Below are 20,362 nucleotides of genomic sequence, written 5' to 3' on the forward strand. Positions count from 1 at the left end.
TGACGCGCGTGATGCGCCGCAAACGCGCTGCTGCTCGAGATGGAAAACTTGAATTTTTGCTGCTCGACGCGCCGCGTCAACCAATCAGAGAAGCTGATCTGGAAGCTGGCAGGGAGAGAGACACAGCGCTGATGATCAGATATGATCACTCCTCTGAAACAGTTTATTGACGCCTAAATTAACTTAAAATGCAGAAATCTGCCGGCAGAATATGTTGGCTTTTATTATTCTGCTGCCTGCAGTTTGGATTATTTAGATGAAAAACGCCTACCAGCTGCCGCGGTGAACCGCGAGGAGGCAACCCGGCCAGAGGCTGCTGATGAAGGGATTCCTACTGTCGGCGCACCGCTGGTATGTGGGGGTCTGAGCGGCTCCGACAGAAAAAATATTTCAGGTGTATTTTCTCACATAAAAACAGATTAAAACTACTTTATTCCCACTGATCACAGCAACTATAGCTGCAAGGCAGAGAAAGGATAGTGAAGCTCCACCCAACGCGCGTCAGACACACTTTTGCACCGCGCAGCCAGAGCAGCAAAGCTGCTTTAGCCGCGCGTCAGAACTAACTGGTACAAGCAGCAAAAATGAAGCAGCAGACGCGATTTTGCTGCTTTTGCTGCGTCCGGTGTGAAAGCAGCACTGCACAAAGATCGCCACTGTGCTAGCCTGTGGGTGCGGGTCGGTGCTCCTGCAATTGCAAGTGCGGTATTTCCCCCACAGACCACCAGGGCGGCCGAGAACACCTTTGATCAACCTGAAATGACTCATTTAATCATCCAAAACGTTATGGAACACATTAATTAACTGAAAAATGTTGCATAGTGTGCCTTTAAATCACTATTGAAAACCGCTTGCACAAAGAATTTTAAGTGTTATTCTAGAGTCTAGTTTATGATTGATTTTATTATGTTGTCCTGTGTTTTTATATGTCTTACTATACTGCTGCCTCTTGGCCAGGTCTCCCTCGAAAAAGAGATTTTATCTCAAGGGACTTTCTGGTAAAATAAAGGTAAAATAAAAATAATAATAAAAATTCTCGAGGGTCTGCGATGTAATTTCTGGGGTGAAAGGTTGAAATGTTTGGGAACCCCTGCTTTAGAGGAGCAGCAGAAGTGGTCAGGTGGATTAACCCGCCATAACAACAATAAACAGCTTTAACTTTGAAAATCTAGCTTTTATTAAATAGTGGAAAGAAAATAAATGTTTGAAAGATCATCAGAAATTCAGTTATGATACATTTAATGGGAAAGACGCTTCTTGGGTCATTTTAAAGAAAAACTGACCTTGGGCTGTTGAATAAATCCCTGAAATATAACACTATCCATTATCATAAACATGGGAGAGTGGTGAGAGGGAGGGAGATGATCACAAGGTTATGAGGGAGGAAAGTTTATAATAAAGTTTATAATATGAGTTGAAATCAAAGCCTCTTCATGAGGTAAAGTGAACAAACTCTTCATCTAAATCTAATTCAGAATGTGTGGTACTACTATTTTTCACCATCTGACTGAGTTTGAGCAATTTTAAACAAATGTACAGACAAAATAAATTATAAAGCTTATAGTACATTTCTAAATCTCACTCTGTGGATGTGAAATGAAAATGTGCCAAAGCTTTTCTAAAATACAAAAGTTGAAACTGGTGCTTAGCAAAAATTTTACCCTTGGGTCAGAACAAATCCTTCCTGTAGGATCATATAAATATTTCTCTGTGGTTCCTCAAAGTAAAAACCTACAGGGATGAAATAAAAAAAATATATATATATTCTTGAGCTGACATCTGGCTGCTCCATGTCGAAACAGTAGAAGTTAAAATAAGGCAGAGGAAACAATACAAACTGATTCAGAGTCGATTTTAACATCTAGCCAAAGGTCTTTAATTCCCTGAGCTTCATACCAGCCCCTCCCCATTAGTATAGGCTCTGAACAATTTCTGCTGGTTAACAAATGCTGAGCGATGTGGATGGAAGGCCCTCGCACATGGGATTATGAATAAAACATGTTGCCCTTATTAAAAATAATCTGGCTCTAAAGTGCCAAAGGCCCTCGAGGTCGATAACCACCCCCTCCTCACCCAACCACCTCACAGGGTTCAAGGAAAAGGGTCCCTGATTAGCGTTGGCAACATCCAGAGAATGAATTCAGAGTCTGTATGATCCACCAGTCAATGTGTTGAGTGGAATTAAATAAAGCAGGCAATGATTGGTGCTCGGGGCAACACAAATGGGTTGGGGTGTTGTTTAAGTGCTGTAAGCTCAGCTCTCTGTTGTTCTTACCTGAGAATCTCACCCAGGCCTTTCAGAACGCCCTTCTTTGCTTTGTTCTTGTCCTTGTCTTTCTCCTTCTCCCCTTTCTTGATTTCCTTTGGTCCGCCCGTGGCGCCATCTTTCTGCTTGTCATCAGCCAGCCCGCCACCGAGGCTGAGATCGCCGCTGGTGGACATGGACTCCCGACCTGAAGGAAAGCTTTCCTCTGTGTCTTCATCCACTGGAAGGACAAAAAAACAGATCAGATGGGTTAACTTTACAGTGCTGAGAAAAATAAAATGCTGATTTTTTTTTTTTTTTGTTATATATTAGCCATTGTGTAACGTGTGCAAAAAAAAAAAAAGGTTTAATATCAGATTAAGTGACCCTGAGTACATTAAACACAGTTTTCTAATGATGAATATATATTTGGTGAGAAAAGGTTTCCCAACCAACTATGTAATTAGTGAATGAATGAATGAATGAATGAATGCTGTGATAGAACACGAGATGCTTGATCCTTTTAAATAGGACACAACTCAAATCCTCTACTGCATTTTGCACCATTTTTATAATGAATTGCACTGAACCTTTTCATATTAATGTGATTTTGCGGCATTATTTTTATATTGGTTTCATTTCTCCTACACTGTTTACATTCCGATCACTGCTGCACTTTGTGAATGGTGGTGTTCATTTCACTGTTTCATTTTAGTTAGCGCTAATTCACAGTTGAAATGCTGTATGCAATTGAATTTTGTTTTGTATACATACTGTGCATACAGTTTTTTCTAAGTCTGAGGCTGTGTCCGAACATCCTTCCTAATCACTGTATAGGGCACTATATAGCGGTTACTCCATTTTAAATGAGTGTCCAAACGTATACTGTAGTGGATGGAAAAGTAGTGGACTCAAAATCTCCCACAATGCACCTTGAAGAGTAGGGATCATCCATGGTCACTAGACGAGCAAATCAATCGCTCAATGCTTGGAGGGGTGAGGTCTCCTTGAAGAACATTATGGGATTTTCTGTCACAGCGGCCCACTGTCGCCATAGGCTGTTGCTACCTGATAGCCGGACTAACAACAAAGATACCACAGGCACCGGGTGGTGGAGGAGGAGTTACGTGACCAACCCGGAGCAAAAAGTAGTGATTATCTGTCTGAACGGTCAGTTAACTGAGTCCACTATATAGTCCCCACTCTATATAGTGGTTGAGGGATTTAGGGGTTAGGGCGTACGTTTGGACACAGACGAAGTCAAAGTCTGAATGAAGGAATTAATGAATGCTGGAAATGGCTGAACCTATAGTGCTGTTCTTAACCATAAAAATCTCAGTGAGAAAAATCATTTCAACATTAGAGCCATTGAAAAATAAAAAAAGAGGTCAAAACAAACTAGAAATTCCAATTAAAATTTGTTTAACCCTGTAATGCCAAATGTATCATATTTGATACATACAGTCTCTGAAATGTTTTGCGTCTGACACCTTTTGCATGATTTAAGGGTAAAAACTTTGCTCAAAATCCTATTGTACACAATGAGATATACCTGATAACAGAGGGCAGAAGACTACACAAAAAATAATTTTGACTTATCACATAGTAATAAATTATTAATATCAAAAATGTATTTCTGTTTTTTCTTTTTATATATTTTGTTAAAAGGCCAAATAAGGAATTCAAACAAAATAAAAAGTAATTTTCTGTTTTGTTTTATTCTCGGGTTTAAAGGGTTAAGGAAGGAACAAAAAAAAAAAGTTTTGATTGTCCTGGTCTAATGTGAATTAGACAAAAACCTGTGGCATTGATTTATTTATTTATTTTTTAAAAAGATTATATTTGCTCTTGTTATGTTTGTCATATAAGTTTATTTATTTATTTTTTTAGTTTTCTTATCCAAAACATTTAAGAAACAAAAATTAAATAAGAAAATCAGGTTTTAAAAAACTAATGTTAAAGCAAGACATTGCAGAATATAAAGTGCAAATACAGTAAATGAACTTTAACTTTTGGTTGACTCCCTATAGATTATTGAAGCTGCATTTTACATCAGCAGACATTTTAAGTTGTCTTTTACCATTTGGACTGCATCCCTCCTTTTTTGAGCAACATCAGAGAAGCCATAAAAAAACGTACAGAATATCTGAACAAAACACTGAATTGACTCTCCTCGTTAGAGCGGAATATATTTACATTGCTCACCCACTGAGAGTAGAGTTCACTGGAACATACTTTCTTAGTCGGGAGCCTGAAGTTATTTCAGTTGTGTACATTTCACACAGAAAAACTCCCCTTCTTCTGGAGCTTCTTATACATAAAAAGAGATCCAACTGAACACTAGCGTATGCATTAATGATAGTCAAGCGAATCTGATATTTAATTACGTCTGAACTAATTTTGTACCCGACATCAAACTCAAACCAAACTCCTTAGGTGCTGCAAGGTTGATTAAACTCAAAGTTTTCATCACATCTAATCAGAATCAATGTAGAAAATGTAATTAATCCATCACTAATTACTCATTTAAATAATCTAGAAGAAGGCTTCTGGGGGATGGTAATTACACATATGATGTGTGCTGAGCTTGGCACAGCCCCTGTCTGCTCTATCTTTCGCTCAGAGGTATGAAGTAGATGTTCCTCAGATCACGATGCATTACAGTCATGCATGTCATTGTTTAATTTCTACCTCTGATAGAAGAGAGAAAAGTGCTTATCATGAGGAAAGAAGACGGAGGAGGGACAAAAATATTTAGCAGCCTTAGGTTGGAAAGAGATTTTAAGGATGATAGGATTTCACTTTCACTTGTGATCTGTTGAGCAATCAGCTTTTGTTGCAGCTGCCACCTCAAAGGAAACTACTACTAAGGAATACTAACAGCAAGCAGAGAAAGGCAAGAACTGAAAGCAGATTAGCATCTTAAATCATACAGTTGATTTCTGCACAGGCCTCTGATCTGTTTACACAGGTTAATCTCACAAAATGAAAACATCACAAAAAGATGAATAATTAAGGTATATTATGCATCTATATTTAGATATTTCTATCTATCTATCTTGACTGAAATGATCACATAAGTTCTAAAACTGAACTGCTCAGTGTTACAGTGGGTAGCACTGCTGTCTTGCAGCAAAAAGGTTCCGGGTTCGATTCTTGGCCTGGGTCCTTTCTGCATGGAGTTCACATGTTATCCCTGAGCATGCATGGGTTCTCTCCGGGTACTCCAGCTTTCTCCCACAGTCCAAAAACATGACTGTTATGTTATTGGTTTCTCTAAATTCTCCTTAGGTGTGAATGTGTGCGTGAATGGTTGTTTGTCTCGGTGTTGCCCTGTGATGGACTGGCGACCTGTCCAGGGTGGACCCCGTCTCTCGCCCGTAGACAGCTGGATATAGGCACCAGCATCATTTGCGACCCCAGCTGGGATTTAGCGTGACAGAAAATGGATGGATGGAAAATATACAGAAAGAAACTTTATGCTTTTCTTTTTTTAAAGGCATAAAACGGACGGTTTTGATTGATTTCAATAAATGGCACAATGTCTTGCACTAATTTGTATGCAGTTTCTGGATAGGGATCTACTTTATCCTTCTGTCTGCCGCCTGCTTATCATCCACTTCAGAACAATGGCGGCAAGTAGCAGCTGTGAGCTCTATCTGGCTATTTAAATGAATGAGATTAGCAGTAGTGCTAATGTTCCTACTGCTGCCTAATGACGCTGAGCTGCAGATAACACTCTAAATATTTTAATCCAGAGCCTCCCAGAGGGCAGCCGACAAATGTGCATCTACGAGCCTGTCTGCATGCATCTGCATGTTGTTGTTTATGTTTAAGTTGATCCAATCTCAGCAGTCATCACACTGACACAGGGAAACATATTTCATTCTTTCACATGTCCTGACACTGCATTTCAGGTGTACCAAATAGATAGAGATTGCCTTTTGTACAAGTGCTTGGGTAGTTTTACTCTACGAAAAGGATAAGTCAAATCCTCCTGGTGAAAGGGTTCACAACAGTGAAGGGCATTAAGTATAATTCTAAGAGCTGATTGGGTACCTACCTCCCATGTCAAGCTTTTAGCCAATACTAGAATTATTGATTATTGGTCAGAAAGGTTGACAAGCTGACGACGCACAATGCATGAGGAAGTAGAAAACACAGCTGTTTATAATTTTGTCGAAGTCCATGAGCAACAGTCATTTCTTTCCAGTTTTTTTTTTCTGACAATCTTTTGATAGCTGTATTTATGGGCTAAATCAAAGTCTCTAAAGGTTTAAATCTCCCTGCCCTAGCCAATAGAAGCTGTTGTTCGCCAGTCAATTTTTTACACAGGAATAATTCTGCGTAGTTAAACATTTTCAGGTGCGCAATGGGGAAATTCAGTCCGCAGGGACGTCAAGCAGAAGGGTGTGGACGCCAAATATAACGTAATTTAAACCTTGAGGACGCATCAGGCATAAACCAAGCTTTAGGACTGAGATATGAATTGAATTAATGTTTAGGTTTCCTTTCTATTAGTCATACTTCTAAGTGTTTTCCTAGAACTTAACAGTTTCTAAATGGAACTCTACGGGCTTTTATGTTCCTAAATTTATTCTATATTTCATGTTAGTATTGGATGGGCCAATATATATTTAACTAGATTTCTCTCAAATGAGCTAAAATTGTATTAATTTTTTTAGATTTATTAACTGGTACCATTACTCTCAGTTATTGTTAATTGTATTGTGCATTTGTAGTTTTATCTTCTTCTAACTTTAGTTTTCTTATTTAAATTTGCAGACTTTACTTTTGAGATGTAGCATCAATAATTTTCCAAGACTTTTTTTTCTGTTCCAGTTCCCCTGCAGCTGTGCTCCTTCTTTTTCTTTTTATATGATTCACAGGAAATGGTTTTGCCCTTTAGATTCCCAGAGATTGACCATTTAATGTCAAAAACTTGATCCACTCTTGTAAAGAAAATCTTCATGTTTAAGTAATGATGAGTTAAATCTAAATGCCAATTAATGCTTCTGACGGATAGCCTCTACAACTGTCAAATCTGTCTCTGTCTCAAAAAAATCCTGACTGCCTGTCGTACAGTTGCAAACCCACAAAGACCTCAAGCGGAAGTGTGCAGACAACAAGCAGCTGTGATTGATCCTTGGTATGCCTTTCCGGCTGTCTGTGTGGTCGTCCTTTTTGATTTGGTGCCGGGGCGCGCCATTTTTAAAAACCAAGGAACAATGGACAACTGCAGCGAAAGGTTAATCGAGGAGGTTCAGAAGTAAAACCACTTTTACGATGCCTCTGACGAATTATATAAAGATGTCAAGGTCTCTGCCAAAATTAAGTTCTGGTGACAATCCGCCGAAGTTCTTGCGAGCTCTCGAATAGGCTCCCCATTGCGCTTTGGCGGGAAACTGCTGTGCATCCCTAGAAATTCCAGACCGACGGTGCAGAAGGATACCAGCAAAACTGGTTTGCAACCAGCCCCAAGCAACATTTGATGTGTGCGTTTGCAGACGTCTAATCTGCCCTTTAGATTTCTTTTTGCCTGTTGCCAGCATAATCACTGGTACATCGTCGCTGAAAAAAAATGTATTAATCTTTGCCTCACCGACCATCTTAATGACCAAGTTCTGATTAAAAGGAAATCAACTAATTTATCTGATGAAGGACTTGAAAGTCAGAAATCACACAAACCCCAGTCCTTCATAGGCTTTTTTTATGTATCAACTGTTCCAAGTTATGAAGTACGGATGATCTGTTGAGCTAAATCTTTGTTCAAAGTGAGGTTAAAATCATCTCCGTCACAAGTGCTGCACCAGTCTGAGTTAACAGAGGAAAAAAGAAAAGGTCAGTTTTGAATTCAATATATTTTTTGGCATCTACTATTTAATATAACACTGACATAAAGTGAGAAAAAACGAGTTATGTTCTATATAAAAGCAGACAAAAGCCTTTACTGTCAGACATCAGAAGGTGAGGCCATCCAGATTGATTTGATGGGACTTAAAAAGAAAAGCCCGGCAGTCACAAATCCTAGCAGAAAACCTTGATGAAAGTGTCAGGAAACTCAAAGATAATTTGCAACAGCAGACAACCATCGGAAACATTTTGTCACTTCTCTGAAATCAACCATTAAACTTTTATTCTATAATAATCATAGACCTTTAAGATGGCCTGTCAAGGAAGGTTGTGAGAGACAAGGTAAATTGCCCGTCTTTTTCCAATACATAACAGAAGCTAGGGATGATTTAACTTTTTTTTTTCTATCTTATTTCTTCAAACAGTACAACACAGAGCAGCACAAGAGGAAGTGCATTATGTCCAGCAGAATATCTTGTGGGGACACATTTTCTTGACGTGATGCCCCGTTCTTATTTTATGTAAATAAAAGTCTGGGAGCAGTGGAAGGCAGCGGCTTATCTGTCAACTCTGACTATTAACCTCAGTGACGAGCACGGGCTGGCTGCTTTTATCTAAATTGAAAAACAGAGTTATTTGAATATCATGGGGAGAATGCAATATACTGCAGCAGGGGAAATCGGTTGCTTTCCCCATTTTTCTTTGCAGAGATAAGGCTGTATTTAGTGGCTTGCCGACAAAGCTTATGAGAACAAAGCATTTCAGGCAAATAATTCCTTCTTTTTCAAATGTCCCTCAGCTCTTTTAATGGAATCCTTTAATGGTGAAAGGAAATTTATAACAAGTGATTACTCTTGTGGTGTGGCGGTGTTATTGCCTGTCAGAAACTGTAACACGGCTGCCTCTCTATTCTGTATATGTGTTGTCATCTCATAACAGTGCCTTGAAAAAGTTATCATACCAACTGAACATCCACAAAACTTCTTTGTTCTTAATGTGATAGATCTGCGTACTGTAGAATAATATATTTAGGAGGCCAAAGGCAGATTGTAAAGGGTTTTCTATTAAAATATCCGAAGAGTGTAAGAATTTGTATTCAGCTTTTTTTTTAATAATAATTGAACTCTATTGATCTCACACTGGAGATATCTATCAGTGTGGGGTCAAGACTGGCAGTTTGTGGGCATCGAACCAGGTACTTGCAACATTCTCGGTGCACTAACCACCCCAGTTAATTTATACCGATACCTCTAACTAAATATCACACAATCAGCTTTTTTAAGAAGCTCTTTAGAGGTAACTCTAAATCTTTTCATAACCTCAGATCAGCTTTGGGAAGGGATCCAAACTTCATGATTAAACCACATTTTTCACAATGGGAATGTTTGATAGTGAGTATGATAAAGAGACAGAGTGCTAGTTTCCCAACACACAGAAAATTTGGCAAAAAAAAAAAAAACAGCTCAACAAATTTGAGGTGTCAAAAGATTTAAACTGGTGCTTATTCAAACAATTATAACAAGTTCTGGCATGTATTAGCCATCAACTTGAATGTTAGCAACTAATTTCATTATTTTTGTATTGTTCTTTCTACCCAGTCTAAGGAGAGAAAAAATGAAGAAGGTTTTAGAGGACAAAACCTATTTATATAGAAAAAAGTATTTTTCAGGAACTGAGGAGCAAGATGTAGAGGATTTGTTTTGTACAGAAAAAAAGATATATTAATTTGGAATCTATTGTAAAGGGCCTAAACACACCCCTAATTTAAGATTTAGCGTCTGATCTAACAGAAAATTTGATCATATGAGGTTGTGGGACTAAGAGTTCATTGAAAATAGGTGCAGGTCTGAGACTGGTCTCACATACACAATTTGCTGTAATTATGCTTGTGTAGCACCAACTGTGATAGACTGGTCCATTTTGTCCAGACCTTTTAGCAATTCAGTGGCACTTTCATGCAGGGATACTCAAAAAAGTATCGATACTGAAACGTTGTATCCGAATACAATACTCGTTTTTAAAAGTATCGATACAGTGCTACCACCAGTGGCACCTAAGCAGTCATTCATCTAAAGTGCAGAATAGAGGATAATGCACTTTCAGAACACTGTGTGATTGAATAATTCTGTGCACTTTTCAGTTTCAGACTTTTTTTTTCAAAGAGGTGCAGCTGCTGAGAATTATTTTTGTTTCTTAACCGGTTTAGCTAGTGTTATTGTTATGTGTGCAAAGCATAGTCAAGGAAGGAACACTTAATTTTAATTTTATAAGTTTTTTATCAAGCTTGCTTAATATTGTGCACAGCATACAACCTTTATTGTGTTTATTTATTGTATTTTATGTATTAATGAAAATATTTCTGTAGAATTTTGGAGTCTTTGTTTTTATCCTTGTGGTATCGAAAATGGTATCGAGTATCAAATATTTTCCTTAGTATCGGTATCGAGTTGAAAAGTATCATGACAACCCTACTTTCATGAGTCTGACATGGAAGAGAAATATGGTGGAAAAGTAAAACAGATCTGTTTTACTAAAAAAAATACAAAGTAAAATCTCTGACACAAAAGGTAAACCATCCATGTTAGCCTTGTTTGAAGCAGCAACTCGGACATAACCAATCATAAAATATTTGGATAAACAGTGTACTTCATCCATGGTAAGAGCTCTGGAGGACAGAAAACAGATAAATCAAAAAAAAGACCTCTGGTCACTAGACGAGCAGAGCTATTCCAGAATGCTTTGAGACGCCTTCTTGCAAAGCATCATGGGATTTGTTTTGGGGTACTGTGTGGGGGAGCCGGAATCACGTGACAAACAGGGAGCAAAAAGTAGGTCCGAAAGGACAGTTCGCTGAGTTTACTTCAAAGTCTCCACTCTATGTAGTGGTTGAGGGGTTGGGTGTTAGGGTGGATGTTCGGATAAAGTGATAATTTTGATAATATTTTGTATATACAGTATTAATCTCTTTTAATTTCAGGACAATGTGCACAGGTTGGTCATAAAGTAAGGTGCTGCTTTGTATTTTGATTGAGAGCTGACTCAGCTCTTTCCTAACCCGGTAAACTTAATTTTTACAGAACTTTAAACACAGAATAAGCCATTTATCAGAAATTTCTGAGTCTCAAAAAATAATTTAATTAAATTTGACCCACTCAAATGCAGGACATTTTTTTAATTTGTGGGACATAGGTAAAAAATAAAATGCAGCAAAGATCTGCAAACTTTCAAAAGAAAAAAAAAATTGGTATCTGAGCTTTCAGTTGGACGCCAGAAATGTCATCTGGCCTTAACATTACTAAAATCTTAAGTATTAAGTCAAAATTTCATTTAAAGTTTACATTACATGATATTTTACCAGCCTTTTTAAATCAATAAGTTTAATCATAGGATACAGAGCACCAATCACCGTTATATAGTATAGATATGTACAGTAATTACTCACATGTCTCAACGCTGTTCTCTTCCTTTGCTATGAAATCACGCTGCACATAGGATTTGTCTATAGCCACCCGGAAGCTCTCGTTGCAGACTCGACTCCTGATGATCCTTGAGGGCATCCTTTGGATGTTGAGCTCTTCGTTCATTATAACCTCAGCAGCAGGGTTGTGGAGACTCTCCATGGAGCTGGACTTTTTTAAATCAGGGGAAGCTCCAAATTGTCGCTCTTCAGAACCTGTAAAAGATTTCCCAGAGTTTGTTTTAGTTTTTATGTTGCAAAAATGTGAAGAATTCCTAATCAAAATTTCCCCAAATAGGGTAAGTCAATGAACAAAGACTGACTTCATTTAGATAATTTATTTACCTAAATAAATGAACCTAAAAAAATGATAAAATGATATATACATTTAATATAAATTAATAAAAGATAAATTATTTCATGATGAGAACTACTAACATAAAGCTACCAATAACATATTAATGTATAATATTATGTTTAGTTTTGATATATACAATAGCTTTGAATTTTTATCTAGTATTATTCTACAATTCTTTTCATTTAAACATTTTTTATTTATTTTGATGCTCCCAAAGAAGTGTTAAAACCCTTTTAAGACAAGGTGACATTTCAGTAGCAAGACAATTCAAGTGCTGTACATAGAAAAAAAATTAAAATAAACATTACAGGAAAACATTACTGTGACATAAAGGTAAATAGATAATTAACCCTAATTGATACAGAGAATAAAATGAACAGTTAAGAGGATGTTTATATGAAGATATTATGATAAAATGGTTAATAAGGGCACATTCAGAGGCCACTCTGAACACATTTCTGATCTTTACTTAAAGCAACTGAATGTTTCAGTGCTTTTCTACTTTTCTCAGAGTTTATCAAAGAATATCGGTGCATCTGCACTAAAAGCTGATTCTCTCTGTTACAAAAAGTAGACTTGGACTAGAAGACTTGAGCAGTTTGGTTGGTTAATATACTGACAATAAGTCTGTAATGTGCTAACTTACTAAGCCACTCAGTGATTTATAGACAGAAATCTTTTTAAAGTCTATTTTTCTGGGACATGGGAAGCCGCTGTACTAACTTTAGACCTGTGGTGATATGCTCCAATGTCTTCAATTTAGTGAGGTCACCAGTAGCAAAAATCTTCAGTAAGATATTATCACTAAGGCCGTTTAAAAACATAATTTTTTCTGCGCCACAGCTTTACAGATATGTTCCTAAGATTTAATATTTAAAAGATGCTCAAAGAGAATGTATATCTCTTTTACCATGTTATGTGCTAATAAAAAAAAAAAACATGAACTGTTAATTGTGTAGAAAACATTTTACCTCTTGTGCCAAGTTACAAATGGATATAGAGATAATTTTTTTTATATATTTTTTCAAGTGTGTTGTTTGGATCATAAATGCAGGGCTACCTTTGGGTGTCAGGGGATGATTCGTAACCTCTGTATAGGGCCCTATATAGTGATTAGGGCGGACAGTCGGACAGTCAGCCCCAGCTGCGGGGGAGAGAGAGGTCATGCAGCTTGCCAGCGAGGGGTAGACCCAGCTTTTTTGCCAGTGGGAAGGAAGTCAAATGTCGATTCTTAGCAGTTTGACCCATGCTTGAAAAACATGCTTTAACGCCATATTTTCAGTGGGAAAGAGGCTTTAGAGGCCATGATATAATGTATGCTAATAAGGGTATTATAAAAGAGGCAGCATGTCATTGAGCTTCTTAGATTGTAAACTTTACTGTTATCCCTTCATTGGTTCATGGTGGTGAAACTGAATGTCTTCTAGAACAGATTTCTTTTTGATAGTGCATGTTTAGGTCTCCGTCACACATGCAAACAATTTTTGCAGAGCAGAAGAAACGGGATCAATGTCATGTTTAAGGTCATCTAAATGAGGCATGTCCAACCACCACCGGTGATTACACGGATCTTTTGGCAGAGGAAACAAACCGTCTGAATATATGAGGAAAAATGTGTTGTTGAGGAAAGCCAACCTCTAAACATGTCTCTGCCAGGTTTTTCACATTTATGGACTAAATATTTGCTCACTTTAAATATTCTTAATATGGTCGTCTATTGTTAATAAATTCTTATTGAAACAGAGCTTTTTAATCTCGTTTCAGTGCTGCTTGTTGACAAAAGATCAGCTGCAGCTGGTTTGAACAGTAAAGCTTTCACTACCTCCCATTGTTAAGAACAACTTAAATCAATTGAGCTAATGATATTAAGCCAATGTAATGCAAAGGCACTAAGAAAAATAACTGCACTTGTGTTAAAAGCATCCAAACACCACAATTTTGCACAAAAACTGGGAGGGAGCTACAGCTGTTTACTGGATGGGAAGTGTTCTACAGGATGACATGGCTGGCTGTTGGCTTCAGGGCAGTTAAGTTAAAACTGGCAGTTGATTAGTGCAGTTTGCCTGCAAGTAAAGTTTGGCCTCTTGGCAGGTTTGCATTTTTATCACACTTTTTTATTATCAAATAATGGTTTAAATAGAGCCTCCGTGAGATGTTCAAAGCTTTTGAATATTGTTTCATAACCCAAACCTTGCCAAATCATTCATTGTCATGCTGTTTGGTCTGTAATGCTCCTCTACAAACCTCTGATAGCTGGATATACTCGGGCAAAATTAAACACAGGGACAGAGGGATATTGTATTAACTAGTAAGGTGACTGCTTACAGCAGCCTGTTGCATTGGATTTTATTTCAGGTAATCACAACAAAGAGATTTATGTACCCTAGGTACAGTAATAACCTGTGCCATAACCCTGTTAAATAAGAGACTATATATATGTAAAAAAAAACAATATATATATATATATATATATATATATATATATATATATATATACATATATATATATATACATATATATATATAGTATACCCCATGCACTTTTTCCTTCTTCTGGCACCTTCTTTTTGACTATATAGCCAATGTGACAAGTACATTTCTCCACTCTGAGATCAATAAAAAATATCTTATCTTAGCTGCTTCTTTTTCTGTTTATTTTTTTACTTTAACTAATTGTTTTGTTTATCAGTCAACAAATACACACCATCTTGAGATGTAATGTGATTAAACATGTGATGCAGTGCATCTCATTATATTTAATCAATGAATTCCAAACTCTGTCTTTAGGAATTCTTGCAGACTGTTTTTGCTTTGTTTGCTTAACACAGGTGCTTAGTGAGGGAATGAGAGTTTCACCGCCATGTGTGCCAGGTATAGATTTAAGTGTCAAACAAATCTGATGGCTGAAAGGTCAGCTGCTCGCTGCTGTTGCATTTTCAAAAGAACATTGTAATACTGTACACCATTAACACAAATCTTTTTTGTTAATGTTAATCCGGCCTTACAGCCGTTGCAGAAAGGGACATTTTACAAAGTAAAAGACAATACTGCAGCACTGCAGTGTTATTCACCCAAAACCTCAAGCTGATCAGAATTATTTCTTAATTATTGTTTGCCATTTAGAATAGTCGTTTAATGATACAGTTAGTTAAAGAACATTGTATGTTTTTACTGTTTTGGGACAGAGTCCTAGAAGTACATGAATAGATTTATAGGAGTAAAAATAAAATATGTACGGTGGCCCTGAAGTGCAAACTGCAACTACAAATCTAAAAGCGCAACTACATTAACAAAATCGCAACTACATAAAGCAAAGCGCAACTACATTAAGAAAAACAAAAATAGCAACCGGACGTCATTCTGCCTGCTGCGGCTTCTGAAAACATGGATATTGTCAAACATAGCTGCCGTTATCCAGGAATATTTTGAATCAGGACATACGTACGAGGTGAAACTGGATATGCTCAAGACTAATCACGAAATTTCAGTTAGTTTGCGTACACTGAAGACACACTTAAAAGAAGCTGGACTGTTCAGACGACGCAACTTCCGGTTCAAGGGTCAAACGGCGCCGTCGTCCAATCAGCGATGTCTCGTGTTTCCCACTGGTACCTACCTTTTCCGGTAGGTTAATGTAATTGTGTTTTCCTTAATGTAGTTGCGCTTTGCTTTATGTAGTTTTGTTTTTCTTAATGTAGTTGCGTTTTGCCTTATGTAGTTGCGATTTCCTTAATGTAGTTGCACTTTTAGATTTGTAGTTTCAGTTTGCACTTCAGGGCCACCATAAATATGGCATCCTTCCTGCATAGTGTCACCAACTTAAAAGCATGTTGACCAAGTAGGGAATTTCCAAAAAGGTGTTAGCTCCTTAACGTTTCACTATTATAGAGACAATTTATAAAGTTGAGGTTAGTTGAGAATTTCTTGGAGATCTATTAAATTCAACTCAGTTTATTTATATAGCCCCAACTCACAGTTAATCAGATCATCCAGTCAAATTGATTCAAAGTTTTCTATCCAAGGAAAACCAGTAAATTGCATTGACTCATTGACTGGAAACATGATCTTACGATAAAGTTATTTTTCAATGACTTTTTTTTCTTAATCTGGCTAATTATTTTGAAAATAAAGACTGCCTTTATTTTATCTGAACAGTTCTTTAGCTAGGAACATGGTAAATACTCTATGAATCTCAGACAGTGTAAGTTTTAATTTAAAAAAATAAAAACCCCAGCTACATAAAATCTTCTCAAAAACAGCTAAAAAAAACTGTTTTATTTTTAGTTTTTTAAATAACAGACGCTATTCTAAATTCCACTGAATTCACACAGTGCCCATTGAAGGAAGCCAAATGACATCTGCTGTACTTGTACAGGGAATTATCCCTCTGCTTGGTATTCTGCCCTACAATCCCACTCATCATTGTTTCTGGTCACCGCTCTGGATGACTGAGAGGAGCAAAGATGCAGTGAGAATGGGTGAGCCAAGCAAAGAGAGAGTTTGTAGACAGACCCAAATGCCTCCAACCTGCCTTTGTTTTCAGCCCTGGCTCTCCTGGGAGACTTTGACGGACAGCTCTCTGTATACCAGTCTATTATGTGATTCCTATCACACAACGGGAGCCCCACTGCTCCGCTGCTCATCTCCTTTGTATTCGGAAGGGAAGAAAATACATATTCCCCATTTGCATACAGACATGAGTTTGCCACTCCCAACACGTCTGGGGGAGAAATTAAAATGATCAGAATGGGAAAAGAAGACAATCACATCAAACGGAGGAAAAGTGCACCTTGAAATGAATCATTGCTATAAACAAAACTGTTCTTTCGCACTATTGAGGCCAAGGACAGTTAATCGGAGACATCCTATTGCTATTAACGACTAACAAGGAGATATTGCTAACTCTACAAATAAATAGGAGGCAGTTGTTTAAGCTACAGGAGCCCATAGAATAATCGGAGCAGCTGAAACTATGCCTATAAACCATGAATTACCACACGTCCTTGCATTCAAAGATCTGTAGAGACAAGTTCTCCATTACACAGAATTTATTCAGAGAGCCAGGGCTTCAGGCTGTGCGTTAAAAGGGTAATTAGGGTAAAAATAGCCTCCAAGGTGATCGCATAAAGCCCCCTGTGCTTGTATCCGGATGAAAAAAGTCTCTGGGTCAGCTGTGTTGTTTCTTCTCTGATAGTTGTGGATCATTCACCTGATGGAGAATGTCCTCTATAGGTGGAACATACCGCAAAACATTTCCTGTTTACATGAACTTATGCCTGATATATGAAATAAAGAGCCTTAATGTTTCACTGTGTATGTTTTGGTTTCCTGCCAGTTCTTTAAATTGGGTGCCACTTCTCATGCTCTCCTATTCTAAACAATGCATGTGCATTGGGATCAAGGGTGTAGAATCCAGTGCTATACTGTGATAGGAAGGGAATGTAACCTGGTAGGGTGAAAACTTCAGCCACAATTAATTCCTTGGAACAATTTTTTTTGGTAGAGCAATACCTTTCAGCTTATGGTCTTCTTCAGGGTCCAGGGAAGGATATGAAATTTAAGTTATTTTTGTCTGTATGTCCCTATTTTTTTTGTGTCAATTTCAGGAACGGAAAAATAACGGTTCTATATGCCCTATATCTACATGTTTTTAACCTTTCCCTTTACTTTACTTCCTTTAAAACAAACTTAGGTTCTACTTTTGTAGTTTAATGCATTTTCAAATATAGTCAATTATTCTGGTTCTCATTATAGAGGGACATTTTAATGCTGTTTAAAAGCCCGAAATGGGTGAGATAATTGTTAGCCAATTTCTTGGCTAGTAAGTCCATCATTTATACTTTGACGAGGCATCATGGGTTCTAATGATACAGTACTTATACCTGTGGCCAAAACAGAGAAAAAAAAAGAAAAAGAAGACAGAACTGCAGTTTTCTTCTGCTAATTCTCGTAGCTCGCATTCATACGTACGGTTTTTTTCTTTAACTTTAACTTTTTAACCTTATGTTGACTTGCCATTAGTGTTTGGGTTGAGCTGGATGTGGGACCCTTCTGAATATCCACAAAATCCATCTTAAATATATAACACTTCATTTGTTTACCAGTTAGGACCCATTTTTAATATGGACAAGCTTAACGTGGCATCCCCAAGCAGCGCAGAGACTTCAAACCCAAACTACATTCTAGAAAATAGGCTACAGGCTTCAGCGCTTATCAAATATGTTTTAGTCATATAGGGTCAAATAAAAAGGCTATTTTAACAATATTTTTCAGAAAAAAAAACTTACATAATGTCTCTTCAAGTTTAAGCATCCAGCATTCAAGATCTCTGGGGGTGAATAATTTTCTTCATCTTTGAAGAAAGTATTATGTGGCCCAGTAGTGAATTACTAATAGATCATCACAACAGTTTTTGAGACACAATACCTTCACTTCAGTGGTAGTTCACATGAAATTAGAAAAACAATATCAATAGCATTGTATATTGACATGTGATCATATTGTAAAACTTAAAGTCCACATTTGTTTTGTGAATCTGCAGAAGGGTTTTGACTGTACCATCTAAGGGTTTTTTTCAGCTGCTGCTGGGAAAGTAAAATTACTTTACTGTACAAAGATATTTGGTCTTTGTTCAGAAGTAAGAGAACAACAAAAAAAAGCAAAGGACTGTATGAGTGTGATTTACATGCCAGCCTTCACATGGTGTTTGTGATATTGCTTATGTTTGAAAAATACATGATCATTGATAATGAAGTGATTAAAGTGGTTGGGCTTTACCCATATATAAGGCTGATAAGTTGTATTCTTTACTTTGACAAAATAAGAGTGCTTCTTAGCGGGCTGCTCAGTGGCGCAGTGTTTAGCACTGTTGCCTTGCAGCAAGAAGGTTCTGGGTTTGATTCCTGGCCTGGGGTCTTTGTGCATGGAGTTTGCATGTTCTCCCTGAGCATGTGTGGGTTCTCTCTGGGTACTCCGGCTTCCTCCCACAGTCCAAAAACATGACTGTTAGGTTAATTGGCTTCTCTAGATTCTCCTTAGGTGTGAGTGTGTGTGTGAATGGTTGTTTGTCCTGTTTGTCTCTGTGTTGCCCTGCAATGGACTGGCGACCTGTCCAGGGTGGACCCCGCCTCTCGCCCATTGACTGCTGGAGATAGGCACCAGCACCCCTCGCGACCCCAATTGGGAGAAGCGTGTCAGATAATGGATGGATGGAGTGCTTCTTAGTTTATATCAATAGGAGTGAGTTAAGATGGATAGGGGATTCATACGGGATGCGCTCTGTTTACCCGTCTTTGGAAGTTTTTTTATTGCCGATCTCCAATTGACTTTAGAGTCTTTGGAAGGTATTACATATGCTCTTTTCCCCTGGGAACATCTAGGGTTCCCCCATGGTGCACTAAAGAGTCTTCTTTGGGATGGAGATGCCTGGGAACCCCTCTGGATGGATGGATGGATGGATGGATGGATGGATGGATGGATGGATGGATGGATGGATGAAAAAAGCTGGATTTATTTTATCATGAACATTGTGTTCAACACGTGAGATCTTCTGATTTGTGCTTGAGTTGCATTAATCAGATCATCCTTCTTAATTTAATGGATTGAAATCTTTCTTACATGCTCCATTCTCAGGTAAAAATAACCTGATTATAAGGGATCAATTGCAAGAGCTGAAGAGGACAACTGGCAGCTAACATCTATTTATTGAAAAAGCCACTCCACTGCCTGGCTCTCTTTGGCCTTCCATACTTCTATGAGCATTAAGTGTTTTCTTCAATTTGCACCCAGAATGAGCACAATGGCACAGGTTCCCACATCTGCTGCCAATTTTGTATTCAATACCACAAAAGTCTCTTTCAGGGTAATGAAAAAACTCATTTGATTATGCAGCAATTACATCAACACTCTTTGCTATGAAAGTGTAAAGGGGCCAGGATCCCAAATATAAAAAGCTGGTTATGATTTGGTTATGACTGTGCCCTTTTTGACCAAAACAGATGTTTGAAATGATGACAGTATCCAGCAGCGCTACTCACTTCCAGTAAATGTTATCTTGCAGTAAATTCGACCTGTTTGTGCTTTACATTAATAAAGAGTTTATAGTTAATGCATTTCACCCAGTGTTATATGCAAAATCAAAGCAAGAAGAGGTTGAGTCAAAATGTGAGGGATGGCTTTAATCATCCAACAAGAGATAATCTTGCTTATGTTTCTTTTTTTCACAAAATCTTTGAGATACAAATGTGTCGATAGGGTGGCCAGAAGTCCGGCTTCAGTCCGGATTTTAATTGCACCCGATGCACATTTGTCCTTTTTTATGAGGCACGAGGCTTAAAGAACAGATTTATTTCCATTTCTGTGGGGCTGCAGCACAATATATAATCATAAAAAGTAAAAAAAAAAATACCTTAAGTATCTGGTATAACAGATGATTGGCCAAAAGTGGTGC

General features: G+C 37.7%; 1 protein-coding gene across 3 annotated transcripts in view; it reads right to left on the reverse strand.

Moving 5' to 3' along the window:
• The window catches only part of LOC119787944 (partitioning defective 3 homolog), a 502,126-nt gene that overhangs the window by 176,486 nt on the left and 305,278 nt on the right, over positions 1 to 20,362 (reverse strand). For all 3 annotated transcript variants that reach the window (XM_038292032.1, XM_038292030.1, XM_038292033.1), the window contains 2 exons: positions 11,541 to 11,771; positions 2,276 to 2,486 (listed from right to left, as the gene is read on the reverse strand). In XM_038292032.1, the coding sequence (XP_038147960.1) occupies positions 2,276 to 2,486; positions 11,541 to 11,771 (442 nt within the window). The remainder of the gene's footprint in view (positions 1 to 2,275; positions 2,487 to 11,540; positions 11,772 to 20,362) is intronic.

This window comes from Cyprinodon tularosa, unplaced genomic scaffold, assembly GCF_016077235.1.
Source record: "Cyprinodon tularosa strain WSP-4 unplaced genomic scaffold, ASM1607723v1 ctg306, whole genome shotgun sequence".
In the NCBI taxonomy this organism is placed as follows: Eukaryota; Metazoa; Chordata; class Actinopteri; order Cyprinodontiformes; family Cyprinodontidae; genus Cyprinodon; species Cyprinodon tularosa.